Consider the following 15,095-nt stretch of genomic DNA (forward strand, 5'->3'; position numbering starts at 1 on the left):
CTGTCAAGCTACACTGACTCAATGCACTCGATAAGACGTACATTACAGTTAAAAGAAGGGTTGGGCAATATATTGATATTATATCAATATCATGATATAAACCTAGGAGTGGTCTGGGATTTTAGATATCATTTTGTCATGATTTGGCACAAGTGTTGTCTTTTCCCAGTTTTAAAGGCTGCATTATAGTAAAGTAATACAGTTTCATCCAAATTCTCATAGTGCAGATATTTTGTAAAAGCACCAACAGCCATCCCTTTAACGTTGCCATAATATCGATATATATTTGTATCGGTATTCAGTTAAAAATATTGTGATATTTGATTTTGTCCATATTGCCCAGCTCTAGTTAAAAGTGAACCATGTGAAGAGAAAACATTGGTTTAAGCTACAGTGAGAGTGACCAAAAGCCATATCAAGTGTCTGAGTCTACAGGTGTTGCATTTGAAGAATGAATGACAGAAGTGGGTGTTTGAAAGGATGCTCAGCTAGCTCTGCTTTCCTTCAAAAAGACACCTGCCCATTCAGCACATTCTTTCTGGTGTCACTATTTCCCAGGCTCATCTGTAAAGAACAACAATGGTCTAATTCTAAGTTGCAGCCCACTGACGAGTCATTGACAAGTTGTTTACATTCCCTCATATTATTTCCATGTGTGCTATAAGTAATCAGATGTTTTCATACTGCCTGGTTTTAACTTTATAAACATTATTAGGTCAAACTTAACTTTAATTTAACTGCTGTCTCTACTAACCACTCTGCTGTAAATAACAAATCACAGATGTGACAAATTGTTTGAAGTGACATAATAGAGGGATTATGTTTTCCAGCACTGTCCTTTCCCTCAAGATAATTAATATAGCATTTCTTTGTACTAATAAAATTATACCATACCCATTTAATACAATTTTATATCTCCAGTCTGGTACTGGTAAACATTCAATAAAGCTTGGTGTAAAGCCAGGAGCATTGTTTTATTTTGTCATTTAAGTGGACCAGTCAGAGATAGGGCACTGTGGTCAGCTAAGCATTCAAAAGTTACTGTCCCCAAATTTACCTGCTAGCCGGGTGACTGTTATAAATTTACCAGCCAAAGGTCGGTGTTTATGTTGCACTGTGTATGTATTGATTTTCAACCCAATGCTCTTTGGTTACTCTGCTCCTCAGACATTACCGTAGAACAAAAGTATGTCTACACGCTAAGTGATATATTCAAGCCTGTGATAAAAATTTATCTATTTCCTAGTCCTGCATATTGAATAAAATCATAAACCTTGGATTTTCTTCCATCCAGTAGGGTAGATATGAGAAGCCCACAAGTTGCCATGTCTGGAGAGATTTAAATGGCTGCAATTAAAATGTTGATTAAATATAACATACCCTTCCCAGCATGCTCTGCAGAACTCGTGGCCACAGGACATGTCAACAGGTTCCTCAAAGACCGAGATGGAAGATAAGCAGATACCACACTGTGAGACAAGCAGAGGAGAGTGGTTGTCAGCAAGATGCATTCTGTCTTAAGGCCACTGCCCACACAGTGTGCTTCTAGTCAATCTAATTAGATTGACTTTTTTTTTTTTTTTTTTTAACATCCATTGTGTGAAATGGCCTATAGAGGGTGCAGTCCCTCTAATCAGGGAAATATCTAAATGTCTATCTAAATGTTGAAATAGTCAACTTGTTTTTAATATTCAATGGAGTATTCCAATTTTAAACAGGAAAGCTTTGCCCTGGATAACATTATAAAAAACCACCAAGCAAAATGCAAGGAGGGAAAAATACCAAGTAAAAAGCTAGGCCATGTTAGGATGATGATCTCGCCTTGGCACATGGCTCACTCTGAACACTGTTTTGGCATCAGATCTATTTTCTCACACTCAGACACGGGAGACACAAACAGATACAAACAGACACATACACACACAGCCTTGCTATAGTGAGAGAATGGACACAACAAAAGATACAGAGGCACTACTGTACCTCAACAATGTAACTATTGATTGTGTGAAAGAGCCGATTGTGATACAATCAACTGTAACCTTTAAACAGGCCCTCGAGTAGAGCTGGTCGATTGGCACTGTGAGGTTCAAGTCTGGCCTTTTCAGTCCCACAACAAAGGGTAAGATTCTGACAAATTCAACCTTTGATCACTCATAAAGTAACTGATAAATCAAGGCTGTCAATTGGAGTCACTATTTATTCAGTCCAGTCCATCTACTCAAACAATCTCAGGATAAAAAACATCCACCAAACAACAAACTGCCAACCAGACAGAAAGGTCATGTATCCAAACAGTGAACTTTTCAGAATGGCTGATCTTCCCCATTCATAACCATGCACAACCAATTTTTGGCATGTAGATGATGGATATTGTGCTTTGGTATACTACTATAATAATATAATACTGTGTTAATTAATCAATTTATGTATTACTGTTGTATTGTTTCCACTTATTTCCCCTTAACAGACTGCATGAGGACAAACGTGTACAGCAGAGGTGACATTAAATTGTCATAGCACAAATGCCACAATAAAACTGGAATCAACTTGCTTAAGGAGAGTTTTTTTTCCCTGCAGTATGAGATGTGATTATCAGGAGCCTAATTCATGTCAGTCGGTCAAACTCACTCTCTCACTTCATTTTGAGTAATGAGTGCTTGTTTGATGTTAACTGCACAGCTAATCTATGTCTGTGAAACTTATTACATTGCCAAATGCTAATGAAACAGTACATTCTCTCTACTTGCATTAACTGGTGTTTGCCTGTCCAGAGCTTATAGCACAGTATGGATTTTTCACTGCAATGGTAAATTTCTGTGTGAAAAAATTCTTTTGCTGGTGAATATTTTGGTTACGACAAGGCGGAGATAACAAGGCATTTTGATGCATAAAAGGTTTGGTACAGACCAAAGCTGCAGTACAGAACTTTCCAGTTGTGATTTGTTACCCTCTTGTGGCAGTAAATTAAATGCTGCTGGAAAAGTACACTTTTGGGTTGCTTAGGAGAATGCCTTTCAGTTTTCATATGCAAAAATAAAACAGGAAGAACAAGAAAATTAGACAACGAGATTGGCCATGCGATGTTTTCCACTGTTCAATTCCAATAGAGATAGTGAAGTTTGGTTGATGTAAAACTTGTCACTGAAGGCCAACTGTGCACCAAAGAGGTTATGGTGACCCAGCCACCAGGTTTCCAGTGATATCTCAAAATGCAGAGTTTTATCAGTGGGTGAAAGGCTTAAATATCATTGTGTGAACTCATTTGGCGTATGGTTAAACGTAGTCTGACTCACCACATGTAGACTGTGGGTCAGCCCGCCGTTAGGCGACAGCTTCAGTCAGCATTCCACTCTCCTTTTACTAACCCCTGACACTATTTTGCAAAGGCATCATCAATGCATAATGGGCCTAGTGCTGCCCAAAACGTTTGTGATTGGTTTAAAGAAATACAAACAAGCCAGAGCATTTTTTTCCCTATGGCAGAATGACAACGGATTCAGCCACACTTTTCTCCAGAGCTAAAACAAAGTTTGGAGATAGGTTTGGCTATGTGGGATAACGTTAAATGTAACATATTGGTAAAAAAAAAAAAAAAAAATCCGTACTGTAACTTAAAGTTTAGGCACTGTTAACATTTTAACTATAAGTCCTCTAGATTATGAGCTAAAAGACAGCTAATCTACAGGAACGCAGCAATACAGCAGCTGATTATTCTACAACTGACTGATGGCTACAAAACAGTACTGAAGAAGAAAATATTTGTGCACAAGGAAACAAATTTAAACAATGTTTTGCTTCATTTATCAGGGTCCCTCAGACAATATATCATAATATGGATCTCAGGTCATATTGTCCAGCCCTGTAATTCAGTATTATATGATTTTTTCAATTTTGCCACATTTTATCAGGTTGTGAGATTAAGAGCAGCCATATGATGGACAGTTTTGACTGTAGCTGCCCAGTCTCTAGCATGTGCTGTCTGCCTAATCTAACCACTCTGGCATGGAGCCTTCCATCAGTTGTTCATTTCCACTCTAAAATCCAATTTGTTTGATAAAATAGTGATCGTGACTGGTGCATTTATGAAGTCATCCACCACTGTGGAGGTGGATAAACAAGTTTCTCATCCTGCTGGATTCTACTCATTTGGAGGATACTGGGACATGAGGAGCTGAAGCCACTGGGCGCGTCTTACTAGAGCAGAATCCTCATCAGCCGGGGTGAGGCTGATTTGGTCTGGGGAGGTGATGGAGGAGCGGGTGGTGCGTGGCGTCCGGGGCGAGGGCAGGGTGTCCCAGGCATTGTAACCACTGGGTGGCGGATTGGGCATCTGGACCCCTGAGCGCTGGCAGCATTCCTCTGCATTGGTCATCCAGGCCTCTAGAAGCTTCTCCCTGTCCCAGTCTGATGCAAAAAGATAAGATATAATCACAGAGAAACAAACAAACTATAGAGAAAAATGAAAATCCAGAGAACAGAGCAGAAACGTAACAGATATACAAAAAGATTTTTGACAACAGTCTAACAATGAAGAAAGATACAAAAACATGCTGAGAGAGGGAAAATGGGGGGAATCATTCTAGGTGATGTATATATACATTCTAGGCCAAAGAGAAAGACATATTACCAAGAGGATGATGCACAAAAAACACTGAGTGTGGTGAAAAATGTCTCAACAGTGAGCCAGGGTTTTAAATGTTTTCCACTAGGGACAAGCAAAAAAATTATGCTCTAGTCAAAAACCCTCAAACATTAAACAGGACAAAAATGAATTTTTGGATCAAAAGCACTTTGTGCCCCAACCCAGACTTTTAGACCAAGTGACAGACAAACATGTTCATAGACCAGACATAATTTCATGAGGCTTCATGAAGAATAGCATTAATGACAAGAAATACTCAATAGAATATAAGACCATCAAGACTTGACAAAAGTCAATAGACAGGCTTTGACAGATCTCCAATCCAACCTGGTACAAGACTCTCTGACTATTACATTCTTTCCATCCAAACAAACTGTCAAGTATTCATATCACAAGGTCTTTTCTTACTCCATGGATATGCACTGCTGCACCTAACCCTGCATACAGTGGTGAAAAGCCACTGGCATACTATAAACCTACTGCCATCTGCTTTCCTGTTTTTGAATGACTGTTCAATCTTACATTAGCCCCAGAATAGGTTTGAGACCATGTCAGTGTAAATGTTGAATGAGTTGCAGACTGCCTGAGTCAAAATTTTTTGACCCAAAAAGTCCTGTCCTAGAATGTGGAACGTGACCCGGTCAATGGTGCAATTAGGCCATTATCAACCCGGAGACACGTTTTACCACCAATCAAATGCCTCAGACTCTAAACGACCTCGTTTAGATAACGAATATTGCAACAATTTCCCTCATCCCCCTTCAATTAAAACTCATCAATGAGCACGACCCTATCTTCATGCATTTGGCCATAAAAAAGACTCAGAAATTAAAAGTCTTCACATTTCGAATTCAATATCCAAAATTAGCTTGGAAAGTGCAAATTATGAGGCAGAAATACAGACAGACACACAGACTGGCAGGCAAGTATGAAGAAATATGATAAGGACAATGTGAAAATATGGATGTATAGGAGTTAGGGAGTGTGAAAATGTAAGTCTTCACTAAAAATGAAGGATGCTTGAGTCCAAAAAGCCTATTTCCCGGAGATTTAAAAAAAAAATCTTCAAATGTCCCGTTCCTATTAGACAGACAGGCCGCATTCCCTTAATCGAGGTGAATAAATATAGCAACATTCTGGGGTCACAATCTCCCCTCTCAGTTCCCAGAAGTATGTCTCATATGTAGCACACAGACCAGTCAGCCACTCAGCCCACCAAATTAGAGAATGGGGTATTTAAAGGCTGCAAATCAAACCCATACTGTGACACATTTTTGAAGCCCTCTACACACATAATCTGAGCCAAGTTAGACTAAGTAGGGAATTGGTTTTCAAAGACGGCAAATCAAATAAAACGTCTTTGAATTTTTGAAGTCTTCCACGCTCATAATCTTGGCTAAGTCAAGTGAAGCTAGGTTAAGAATTGGTGGCCTTAGGCTGAAAATCACATCACAACTGTGACACGTGACGCCAGTTACAAGTGCATCAGTGGAGTTATTCAGGGCAAATGACTGCTGTCGGAGGGCATGAAGTCTGTAGCAAAACAGAATTCCTCAGCTGGGAAGTGAAGAGGCTTTGACTGATTTAGCCTAATGGTAAGACATGCCTCTAGGTGTGATGCATGAATTTGATGGCTGGAAATGAACTTGACTGAATCAGATGTCTTTCACAAAATCAACCGAATTGTATGCATCATGTATGTGTACAGAATGCTAGTGAATGTGCATGTCTAGCACTAACACCCTTGACATTTTCATGTTAAAGCCAGACAGTGGTGTAACTTGTTTTTTTGGTTCATTGCCAGCATTGTTGCACTCTAATAGAAATGGAAAAGGTGATGTTAACACACACACAGTTACTTTCAACTTCCTCCTGTGTCACTACAGTTTCCCGTCTCACCCATTTTATTCCTGCCGGCATTAAAACCAAGTTGCAGAGACATGCTGCTTGCTTGAAAGCCATAAAGCATTAAGTGACAAAAATAAGCAGGTGATGAAAGTGTCAGATGTATCATTGCTTTTCAGCACTAATGGATGCCAGTAGAAATAGAGTAGGAGAGACTGAATCTGGGAACAACACAGATGAAAACACGTACATGAAAGCCACAATTTTGTCCCTAATGGTGCAAAGCTACAGTAGCAATGACCCAAAAGTATATTGATGTTATCTTTGTGTTCCTCTCCGTTTGTTTGTGAATGTGCTTGTCAGTGCTTGAGAACATGTATTTGTGAGTGTGTTGTGTGTATACAGCATTATCTCCAGCAGCAGCCATGTTCTTCTCCACACATTTGGTGAGAAGAAAAGGCCTTTGAAATAGCAGTTACAACATGTGACACTACCTCCCTCTCTACACGTTTCTAAAAGTTCAATTCAAGACTTTATAGCCCTTTTAATGCCAGCACAAATAATATTTAAGACCAATTTCACCACAACCATTTGCTCTGAGGGTTAACGGCTAAGTGTGATTTCTCTCTGGAACAGATGTAAAGAGAAATGAAGACAATTGTGAGGTCACTGACAGTATTTATCAGTCAATATTTTAGCATCAGCTTGAATTTAGAACATTTTACGACTTTTTAAGAATCTGTAGACAACTTGATTTGTATGTATGTGTGTCTGATAATACCATGGGCTCGTAGCAGCGCCTCTGCAGTGAAGAGCGGAGCCTGCAGCATGTCAGCCGTTTCCACTATCAGCATGTCCTTCAGCCTCCGCAGCTCCTGAGGCCTCAGGCCCTCATATAGCTAGAGAGGAGGGGAGTCGGGTGAGGGGAGACAAGAGGAAGGAGAGGGAGAAAGAGATGTGGGAAAGGGTGGGGTAAAGGAGGAGTGAGGCAGGGAAACAAAAGGAATGAGGAAGAGAACAAGGGAGGGAGGGGGGATCAAATTAGAGGAGGAAATGAGAGTGGGAGTAGAAAAAAAGATGATATGGAGTGGAGAATGAAAAAAGAGGTATTGAAAAACAAAACAAAGATAGCTGATTGCTGACACATGACTCGCCCAGTTCTGGTGTGTACACACAGAGAGTGAGATAATAGACTGATGATGATGGAAGTCACATGCCTTGTGGCAGACATAAACATTGATACTGTGTGTGTGTGTGTGTGTGTGTGTTTGTATCACTAACCAGCACAGCTGCAATATGAAGTGGCGGGCCAGTCAGCTGATTTCCAGCAATGAGTAAAACATTGGACTACAGTGGAATAGATAATCCCTGCTCTGAAGGCTGGTTCCAATAAAAAATTAGAGGCCTGTCAAAGTCTTTACTCTTACTCAAATAAAATGTAACAAAGAGACCTTAAATTAAATTTGTGCTGGAATTGTGTGTTGAAATTATAGTCTTTTTTTCTGATGACAAGTTATGTCTGGGATCTATTATTACATAATGATTAAAGGTAAAAGAAACATTTAACAATTTTTGATTAAAGGTCATTGTCAGTATCAACACTGAACTATTACTTACTTTAACTTTGTCATTGTGGGTAGATCACATTTCCAGTATAACAAAGCCTGTGTTTCCAAATGAGGGCTGGACAATGTTGGAAAAAAGACATTGCAAATCTTTTTTTCTGTTTCTGTTTGTTTCTTTTTATATCTATACTTCTCAAAATCAGCTTGAGCATTTTTGGTTTCATGTATGTGACTCTGACACAGGCATGGAAAGGTGGAGAGGTATTTTGTAAAAACAATATATGTTTCTAAATAAACTTTACAAATAGACTTGTGTAGCAGTTGTGTAATTTACATGTAATCTATCATTTATAACGATGTTCAAATGTATGTTTAATCTGGGTGGCTGAGGGTGCTAAAACTGTGAAACTCAAGCAACAAACAGATTTATATAAATACCGGCAAGATGCAGATGAAGTCCAGATAGATCTGAATACTGCATGTTAAGTGTTTATTACATTAGGGCACAGACCAGCCCCCTGACAGTAACTTTTTAACCTTTAACCAGAACTGGGACGAGGCACATCGTGATGCCAATGATTACATCTACTTGTATTCATTCTGACTAAAGGACCAGGGAGAAGACCTTGTCATACAGTAAAGCAAGATTTCTTAAACTATGGCCTGAAACTCAGTCGGGGTCCTGCATCTCCTCCTGCTGGGTCATCACCATGCCAAGAGGAGTGACGGGTTCGGTCATTTTGTTCCCAAAGTGTGTGACCTTTTTGTTCCCAAGGTCTGTGACTTCTCTCATTTGCATTTGTAGGTCAAGTGCCCTGATTACTGGGACAGCCGTACAGTCAGTAGGGACTGCATGTTAGTTTGATGTTGATATGCTGGACTTCACACCAGCTAAGGATGGAATACTGTGCCTCCAGTTATGTTATTTTGTACCTCTCGTCGGTCAAGGGCAGCGTACTCTGCCTCTATACCCTCTGCCTCAGGAGCGAGGGAGAAGACCATCTGCGACTCCAGGCTGAGGGCCAGCTCCTTGTGGTGCTGCTTCTCCGCACAGTCACATGGAGTCTCACGGTTTTCGTTCTCTGCAAACAGGTCCCCATCTCTTTGCACCAGCAACTACACAGGCAGGGACAAGAGCAGAACATATTTGCTTGTGGTTAAAGGGCTAGTATGTGCTACAACCAGGGAAATGCAACAGAGCTCAGCTGCCTTCATTATGCCGCTGAACAGTTTGAGACAACTTGACCTATGTGGAAGATCACAGATTCATTGATATTAGCTGATCATAGGGCTGCATAATTATAGTGAGATCATAGTGAGATCATATATAATCATATTTAAGTATTTAATTTCAGCACCAGAACTATTTTATTGCATCCTTGCACCCTAATATATACAGTATTTTTTCCTTTTCATGTTTTTAGATGCAACATGTCCCAAAATAGCTACACCTAGAAAGTCTTGTTTGCCCACTTGTGGCCTTGTTGTGGTCTTTGCATATAAATTTCAAATTTAGTCCTTTATTACTTTAGAGCCCAGCTACAACCACAAGGTAAACTTAGCAAAGAATTTGTCCTTGTTTACTGTCATCTGATTTAAAAGCAAAGTACTTCCAGATGATAGACAGCGATCCACTTTTAGGACGAAAAAAAAAACAAAGAAATACTTTCCTCTGTACCTTGTGGCCAATCTATTCTTTTCCACTCTGCCTGTCGCTAAATTTTTCCAAAAATCATTTATGTAAGGTTTAACTTTCTGTCTTCTCCATCTTATATTATGCTGGGTCACATGAGAGCAAGTTACATATAGTCAAATATTTTGACTGGTCGCATGTCATGGACATACTTGATATGTTAGGCCAGGACATTCAGGGGAATTGAAAATACAACAAACTTATAAATATTCAACATTATAGTTACAGTTACAGTTTTACTTGATAACATAAAATTGCAATTTATTTTCACACGAACTGTGCAGCAGTAATTGAAGAGCAATTGCATACAAAATATCAACTTAGATTACGCATTTGTTCATTATTTTGCCCATGCTTTCTATCCCTGTCACAAGTCCCATTGCAGCTGTAATAAAGCTTGCTGTCATAACACCAATGTCAAAGCACTACACCCTACAGGCTCTTCAGAAAGGCAAATGTTGAGACAGACATTCTCATCAAACTGTCCAAAATCTCTTTGTGAACTACCTTTCCCTACAGGAATTCATAAAGATGTACTGTGTTACATTGCACCTTTTCCAAAACTGCTCACCAGGGAGTAATTTGATGAGGCACTGTGAAGACTGTTGTACATGGTGATTTTTGTCCCTTATCCTGGGTCGCAACTAACATAAGGTTATACATCCTCCACTTTCATACTGAAATTCAGAGTTAATAAAAAGACAGACATTTAACAATTCATGTCAACAAGGGATACGTTCCCTTCTTTCCTAAATTTGCTCGCTGTCACAGTGAGGCTATTTAATTGTCACTTCTGCAGCTAAGCTTATGACATTTCTCCAAAAAAATCCTCACCTCAACACAGGTCTTCATGCCGGAGGCAGCAGCGTAGTGCAGGCAGGTGTTCTTCTTGTTGTCTGTGGCATTGACATCAGCACTCTCATACTCTCCCTGGTCCAGCTTTGCTCCAGTCCACGTCAGGATGATTTGGAGGCACTCTGCCCGACGCTGCTCATCCTCGTACGGCCTTGAGATCCGGGGGTGCAGCGCCCCCTCCGAGGTCAGGATCTGGGGCCCCATGCAGAGAAGGTGCAAGGATGTCTCGTTGTGCACATTACGCTTGTTAGGGTTCCCGTCTTTACTTAAGAGAAAAGACCTGAGAAGAAGACAGACGAATAGCACATGCAGCAGAAGTGATTCATTAAGAAAAAACTACACCCATATTTTAGCTTTACTCTGAAAGTCTAATCTTTCAAAATTATTTTTGTGGCTAAAAACGGATTGTTCATGCTAATGTTTAGGCTGAGCCAACAAGATTTTACCATATTACAAGAATTATTTTAATTTTTCATCAATTAAGTGTCACTAAGGAGTGTCCAGACCAAATGTGAAGCGTGTTTTCGCACTGCAGACTCCTGCAAATACGGCTGTGAATTTTTGGGTCAAGTTGTAAAATTTTAACTGGCGTGAATAAGTGAATAACGTGAATTCCGCGTGTTCACATCATTTGCAACACAGAAATTTGCATCATTCGCCATCTGTTTGCGTCTTTGCATTGATTTTGTATGTAACAGCACCACGTTAAAAGCTCACTTCGCATTTGGTCTGAACCTTAACTGGTTACACAGCATTTTATTTAGTCCTCCTTTTTTCAGGACCTTAGCATCACAACATTATAAAGAATGTGTAACCAATTTTTTCTAAAACTTACTCTTCCTATAATCCACATTTGGTAAAAGTAATATTACTCAGCACACTAGCATCAACCTAACGGTGATCTTTGGTTCAAAGGCTGGTTCAAAGCCGGTGCCTAATCTCGAACCAGTTCTTTTTGTTTTGACAGACAAAAAAAAATGCTTTTGGCCAGAAAAACTGGTTCTAGAGCAGCACCGACACTCTGGTCTAGAGGAAAGAACTGTACGTCAGGTGCTGGGCAAGGCATTATTGATCAGATCAGTGTCAAGATCCTGCTGAATACTGTAAAACGTCAATTAAAAGCCAGGTCAATCATACTACTTCTCTTGTGAGCAGCAAGCGGCTCCTCCGGCCACTGCTGCTGCAGTGCAGCCAATGTGAGGAGACCGTTTTCCCGGCATGTCCTGCTCACTGCACCAGGGTCGCAGGTTTTTTGACCCAGCATGGCAACAGAATTTTTTTCACATTCTGAGTGGTCGTTTTGGCTTATTGGTTAAGCTTATTGTTAAAGTTAGTGTTAGGCTTAGATTAAGTACAAGGATATGGTTATGGTTAGGGATAAGTTGGTAAGTAAATTAAATCATGTTTTGCCATGCTGGGTGGAAAATGGCTCTCTAGCCTGTGGAAAAGCAAACCAGTTCTTAGGTTAACAAGTTAAACCATCTGTGACCCGGCACTAGCACCAGCCACAAACTACAACTACTTTCACATAAGTTAGGTCCTTTCATTTCCTTTCACTTCATTTTACAGACAACTGCTGCCATTGCAAATCCCTTTGAGCATTTTGTTTAATTCAATCGGAAGTGCAAAACTGAGCAAATGAATGCAACCGATTAGAGAAAAGAGGACATGGTCTGAGGGGAGTAACACATGCAACATGGAAGGTTGTTAGTTTGTAGGATGGGAAGCTCTCAGAGCCCCAACCTATTCCATCCCAGCATGTTGCATTCCTGTGTGCTGCTAACAGATGGTTATGTGGAGAGACAGATGGGACAGAGACAAAGACCTATAGAGACAAAACATGAAAACATGCTCTCTGACGACAGAGCAATACAATACTGTACTGGAGCAACTGAGCAGTGACAGAGAGTGAGAGTACTGTAATGTGAGAGAGGGGCTAAAAGGCCATTTGATATCTGACAAGGTGCCACATTAAGTATCAAATAAATGAAAGAAAAACTGTTAACATTTAAAAATAAACTTTCAAAACTGGTCCCTCATATCAAACCTTAAATATGTGTTCTCCCCAATAGAGGAACAGGAGTGCCACCTGCTTGTCTACAAAAGTATGTGTCACTGCATCTGTACATTATGTTATATAGAATCTATTTGTTTGCGAAGTGATGTCTGGGCCACGTCCTGACCTGAGTAGGCGCGCCATGGCGTGCCGTGCAGCATAGTGCAGTGGAGTGTTGTGCTGGTAGGGCTCTCCATATGTAGCGTTAGGATCCAGAGCATCCTTGAACTGTGGGTTGCTATCATACAACTGGCAGGCCAGCAGCTCGTCCCCATTGATGAGAGCCTTGCGGAACTTGGTTGCTGTATTCCCCATCTCTTCCCTGCCTTGGGTTCGAGCTCTGACTAATACAGCAGCCTCTCAAGTTGTCTTCAACCGGTGCGAACAGTGCAAAAGGCCAGCATGCTGAATGTCCTGAAGAAAAGAGGAAAAACAGCAGTTAGATTCCCTCACGGTTGTGTCAAAGTCCAACATGGTCCTTGTCTGTTAAAAAGAAAAATATATATATAACTGGTTTCCAAGCTTGTGGCGAATAAAAAATGTTTGACCCTAAAGACCTCTAGCTTATCTTCCTAATGAGTCAACCATATCCTTACCACTTTTTCAAGAAAACCATCCCTCCCCTTTGGAGTTTAAATGAATTCCACTCCCTCTGACCCCGCAACAACAAGGACTGCATCTTCTAGGTTGGACAAGCTGCTCTGCTACAAGCCCCTGTGTCAGCGTCACCAATGCGCTGTGCACCACCTCCTTGTTTTTGTCGTTTGTTGAGTGACTCAACGTAGGGCCAACAAAGCTCATGCAGAGAGAAGGACAAGACTTCCTCTGGCATCAACAGGGGCTTCCGCCTCTCCTTGCCAATCCTGCCCATCCCACTGAGACCAGGGGCAACCGTAAAGTACGATATCCTTGCTACAAGAGCAACATGCAGAGAGTCAGCATAGCACTTCCACCAGCACCATATGTCATGATTGTTTGGCCACTGGGATACGCTCATGTATTGTTGGTGAGTTACACAACAAAACAATTCAGCAATGTCTCCTTCAGCAATATCTACATTAATAAAGAGGAATACAGCTAGGCAAAATGCTTCTTTTCAAAAGCTGATAACTGTGCTGCATGTGTGTTTGCTTGTGTATGTTGGGAGAGTTACCTTAGGATAAAAATTATTCTATTCAGTCAAGACAAATGACAAGTATTTCAAGTTAACATAAAACATAATTATTCACACCCATTTCAACAGTAGTACTAGGATGGGACATAATGTGCAGTCCTCCTTGTATTAGGGTCCATATGATCAAAACACAACAGACAAATACATAAATTATCATCCAACTAACTAGCATGCAGTCTATGGAGCCAGATGGTTCCAGATAAGTCGGATGTGAGGAAATTGTGTCAACTTTGCGACTTGCAAAGACAGACACTAGTGAACAACACAACAGAGGACCCAGGTAGACAGACATTCAGGTTAAAGGGGGACACACGATATGCCACACTAGTAAACACCTGTAAACATTTGATCTTTGTACATGGTTACACAACAGCTGCCACATACTAATACTGAGTGCAGCGTTTCATAATCAAACTTTAGGAATAAGGCTATATTGTAAATATGTAACTAACTAGCTGGTGATAGTTAAACAGTACTCATCCATGGCAACGTCAACTTATACTTGACAAACTAGCACGAAAGCAGAAAAACACAACAGCTGGTAGAGTAGATTAGCACTTGTCAATAAAGTTCTGTATCTAGTTGAGCTATGAGTGTCATTTCCAGGCCTTTCCCCGTGTTGTGTGGTGTTTACCTTTCTCGTTAGCTTTAACCGACGTTGACTCTGTTGTATTGATAAGAAACAATCCGTGCTACAGCACTATTGCTTTTCTGGCTAAATAAACATCCGCTTGCCCACTATCTAGATAACGTTAGCTGTGAGTCACTCCGCTTGCTGTCAGAAAGTGGTGGGAATCATAATTGGCTATGCTGCTAGCTAGCTAAATGTTTCCCAAACAGCCCCCCCAAAAAAACACTGTGACGCTAACATCTGCGTTGGCCAACGTCAGTGCATATACGCTAGCGAGTCACGGCTAGCAAGCTAACGGCGCTAGCCAACTTAGCTAACTAGCACATTTGATGAACTTGTTCACAAAAACAACTGAATATCAAATAGTTTCGACTTACACAGACCGTACATGTCGATGTTGTGAACCTGGTCTAGTAAACACGCTGCCAGCCGCTGGTACAATAAACGGGGGCTTTTTTAAAAGTGAGGTAATGCTTCACCATAAATAATGTGTGTTCAGGGCTGTGATGTTGTTCCTGTCAACTCTCCGTTGTCTCTCTGCTGGCGGCTTCGGTGTTGCCAGATTTCACCGAAACCCGCTATGCAAGCGTTCAAACAGGAGAGGGCACGTCTGTCCTCACATATGATCAATATG

At 40.7% G+C, this 15,095-nt stretch overlaps 1 protein-coding gene across 3 annotated transcripts in view; it reads right to left on the reverse strand.

The window, feature by feature from the left end:
* Positions 1–14,984, reverse strand: part of LOC115373313 (ankyrin repeat and IBR domain-containing protein 1) — a 41,062-nt gene extending 26,078 nt beyond the window's left edge. Inside the window, exons 1-7 of one of the 3 annotated variants that reach the window (XM_030071635.1) lie at positions 14,845–14,984; positions 12,784–13,070; positions 10,580–10,880; positions 8,986–9,168; positions 7,269–7,386; positions 4,196–4,404; positions 1,381–1,469 (exon numbers count right to left, since the gene is read on the reverse strand). In XM_030071635.1, the coding sequence (XP_029927495.1) occupies positions 1,381–1,469; positions 4,196–4,404; positions 7,269–7,386; positions 8,986–9,168; positions 10,580–10,880; positions 12,784–12,971 (1,088 nt within the window). In that variant the 5' untranslated portion in view covers positions 12,972–13,070; positions 14,845–14,984. Of the gene's footprint in view, positions 1–1,380; positions 1,470–4,195; positions 4,405–7,268; positions 7,387–8,985; positions 9,169–10,579; positions 10,881–12,783; positions 13,071–14,464; positions 14,594–14,838 lie in introns of those variants that run through there. The other 2 variants (XM_030071633.1, XM_030071634.1) reach the window with 2 other exon arrangements.
* Between the last annotated feature and the right edge of the window lie 111 nt (positions 14,985–15,095).

This window comes from Myripristis murdjan, chromosome 16, assembly GCF_902150065.1.
Source record: "Myripristis murdjan chromosome 16, fMyrMur1.1, whole genome shotgun sequence".
Lineage (NCBI taxonomy): Eukaryota > Metazoa > Chordata > Actinopteri > Holocentriformes > Holocentridae > Myripristis > Myripristis murdjan.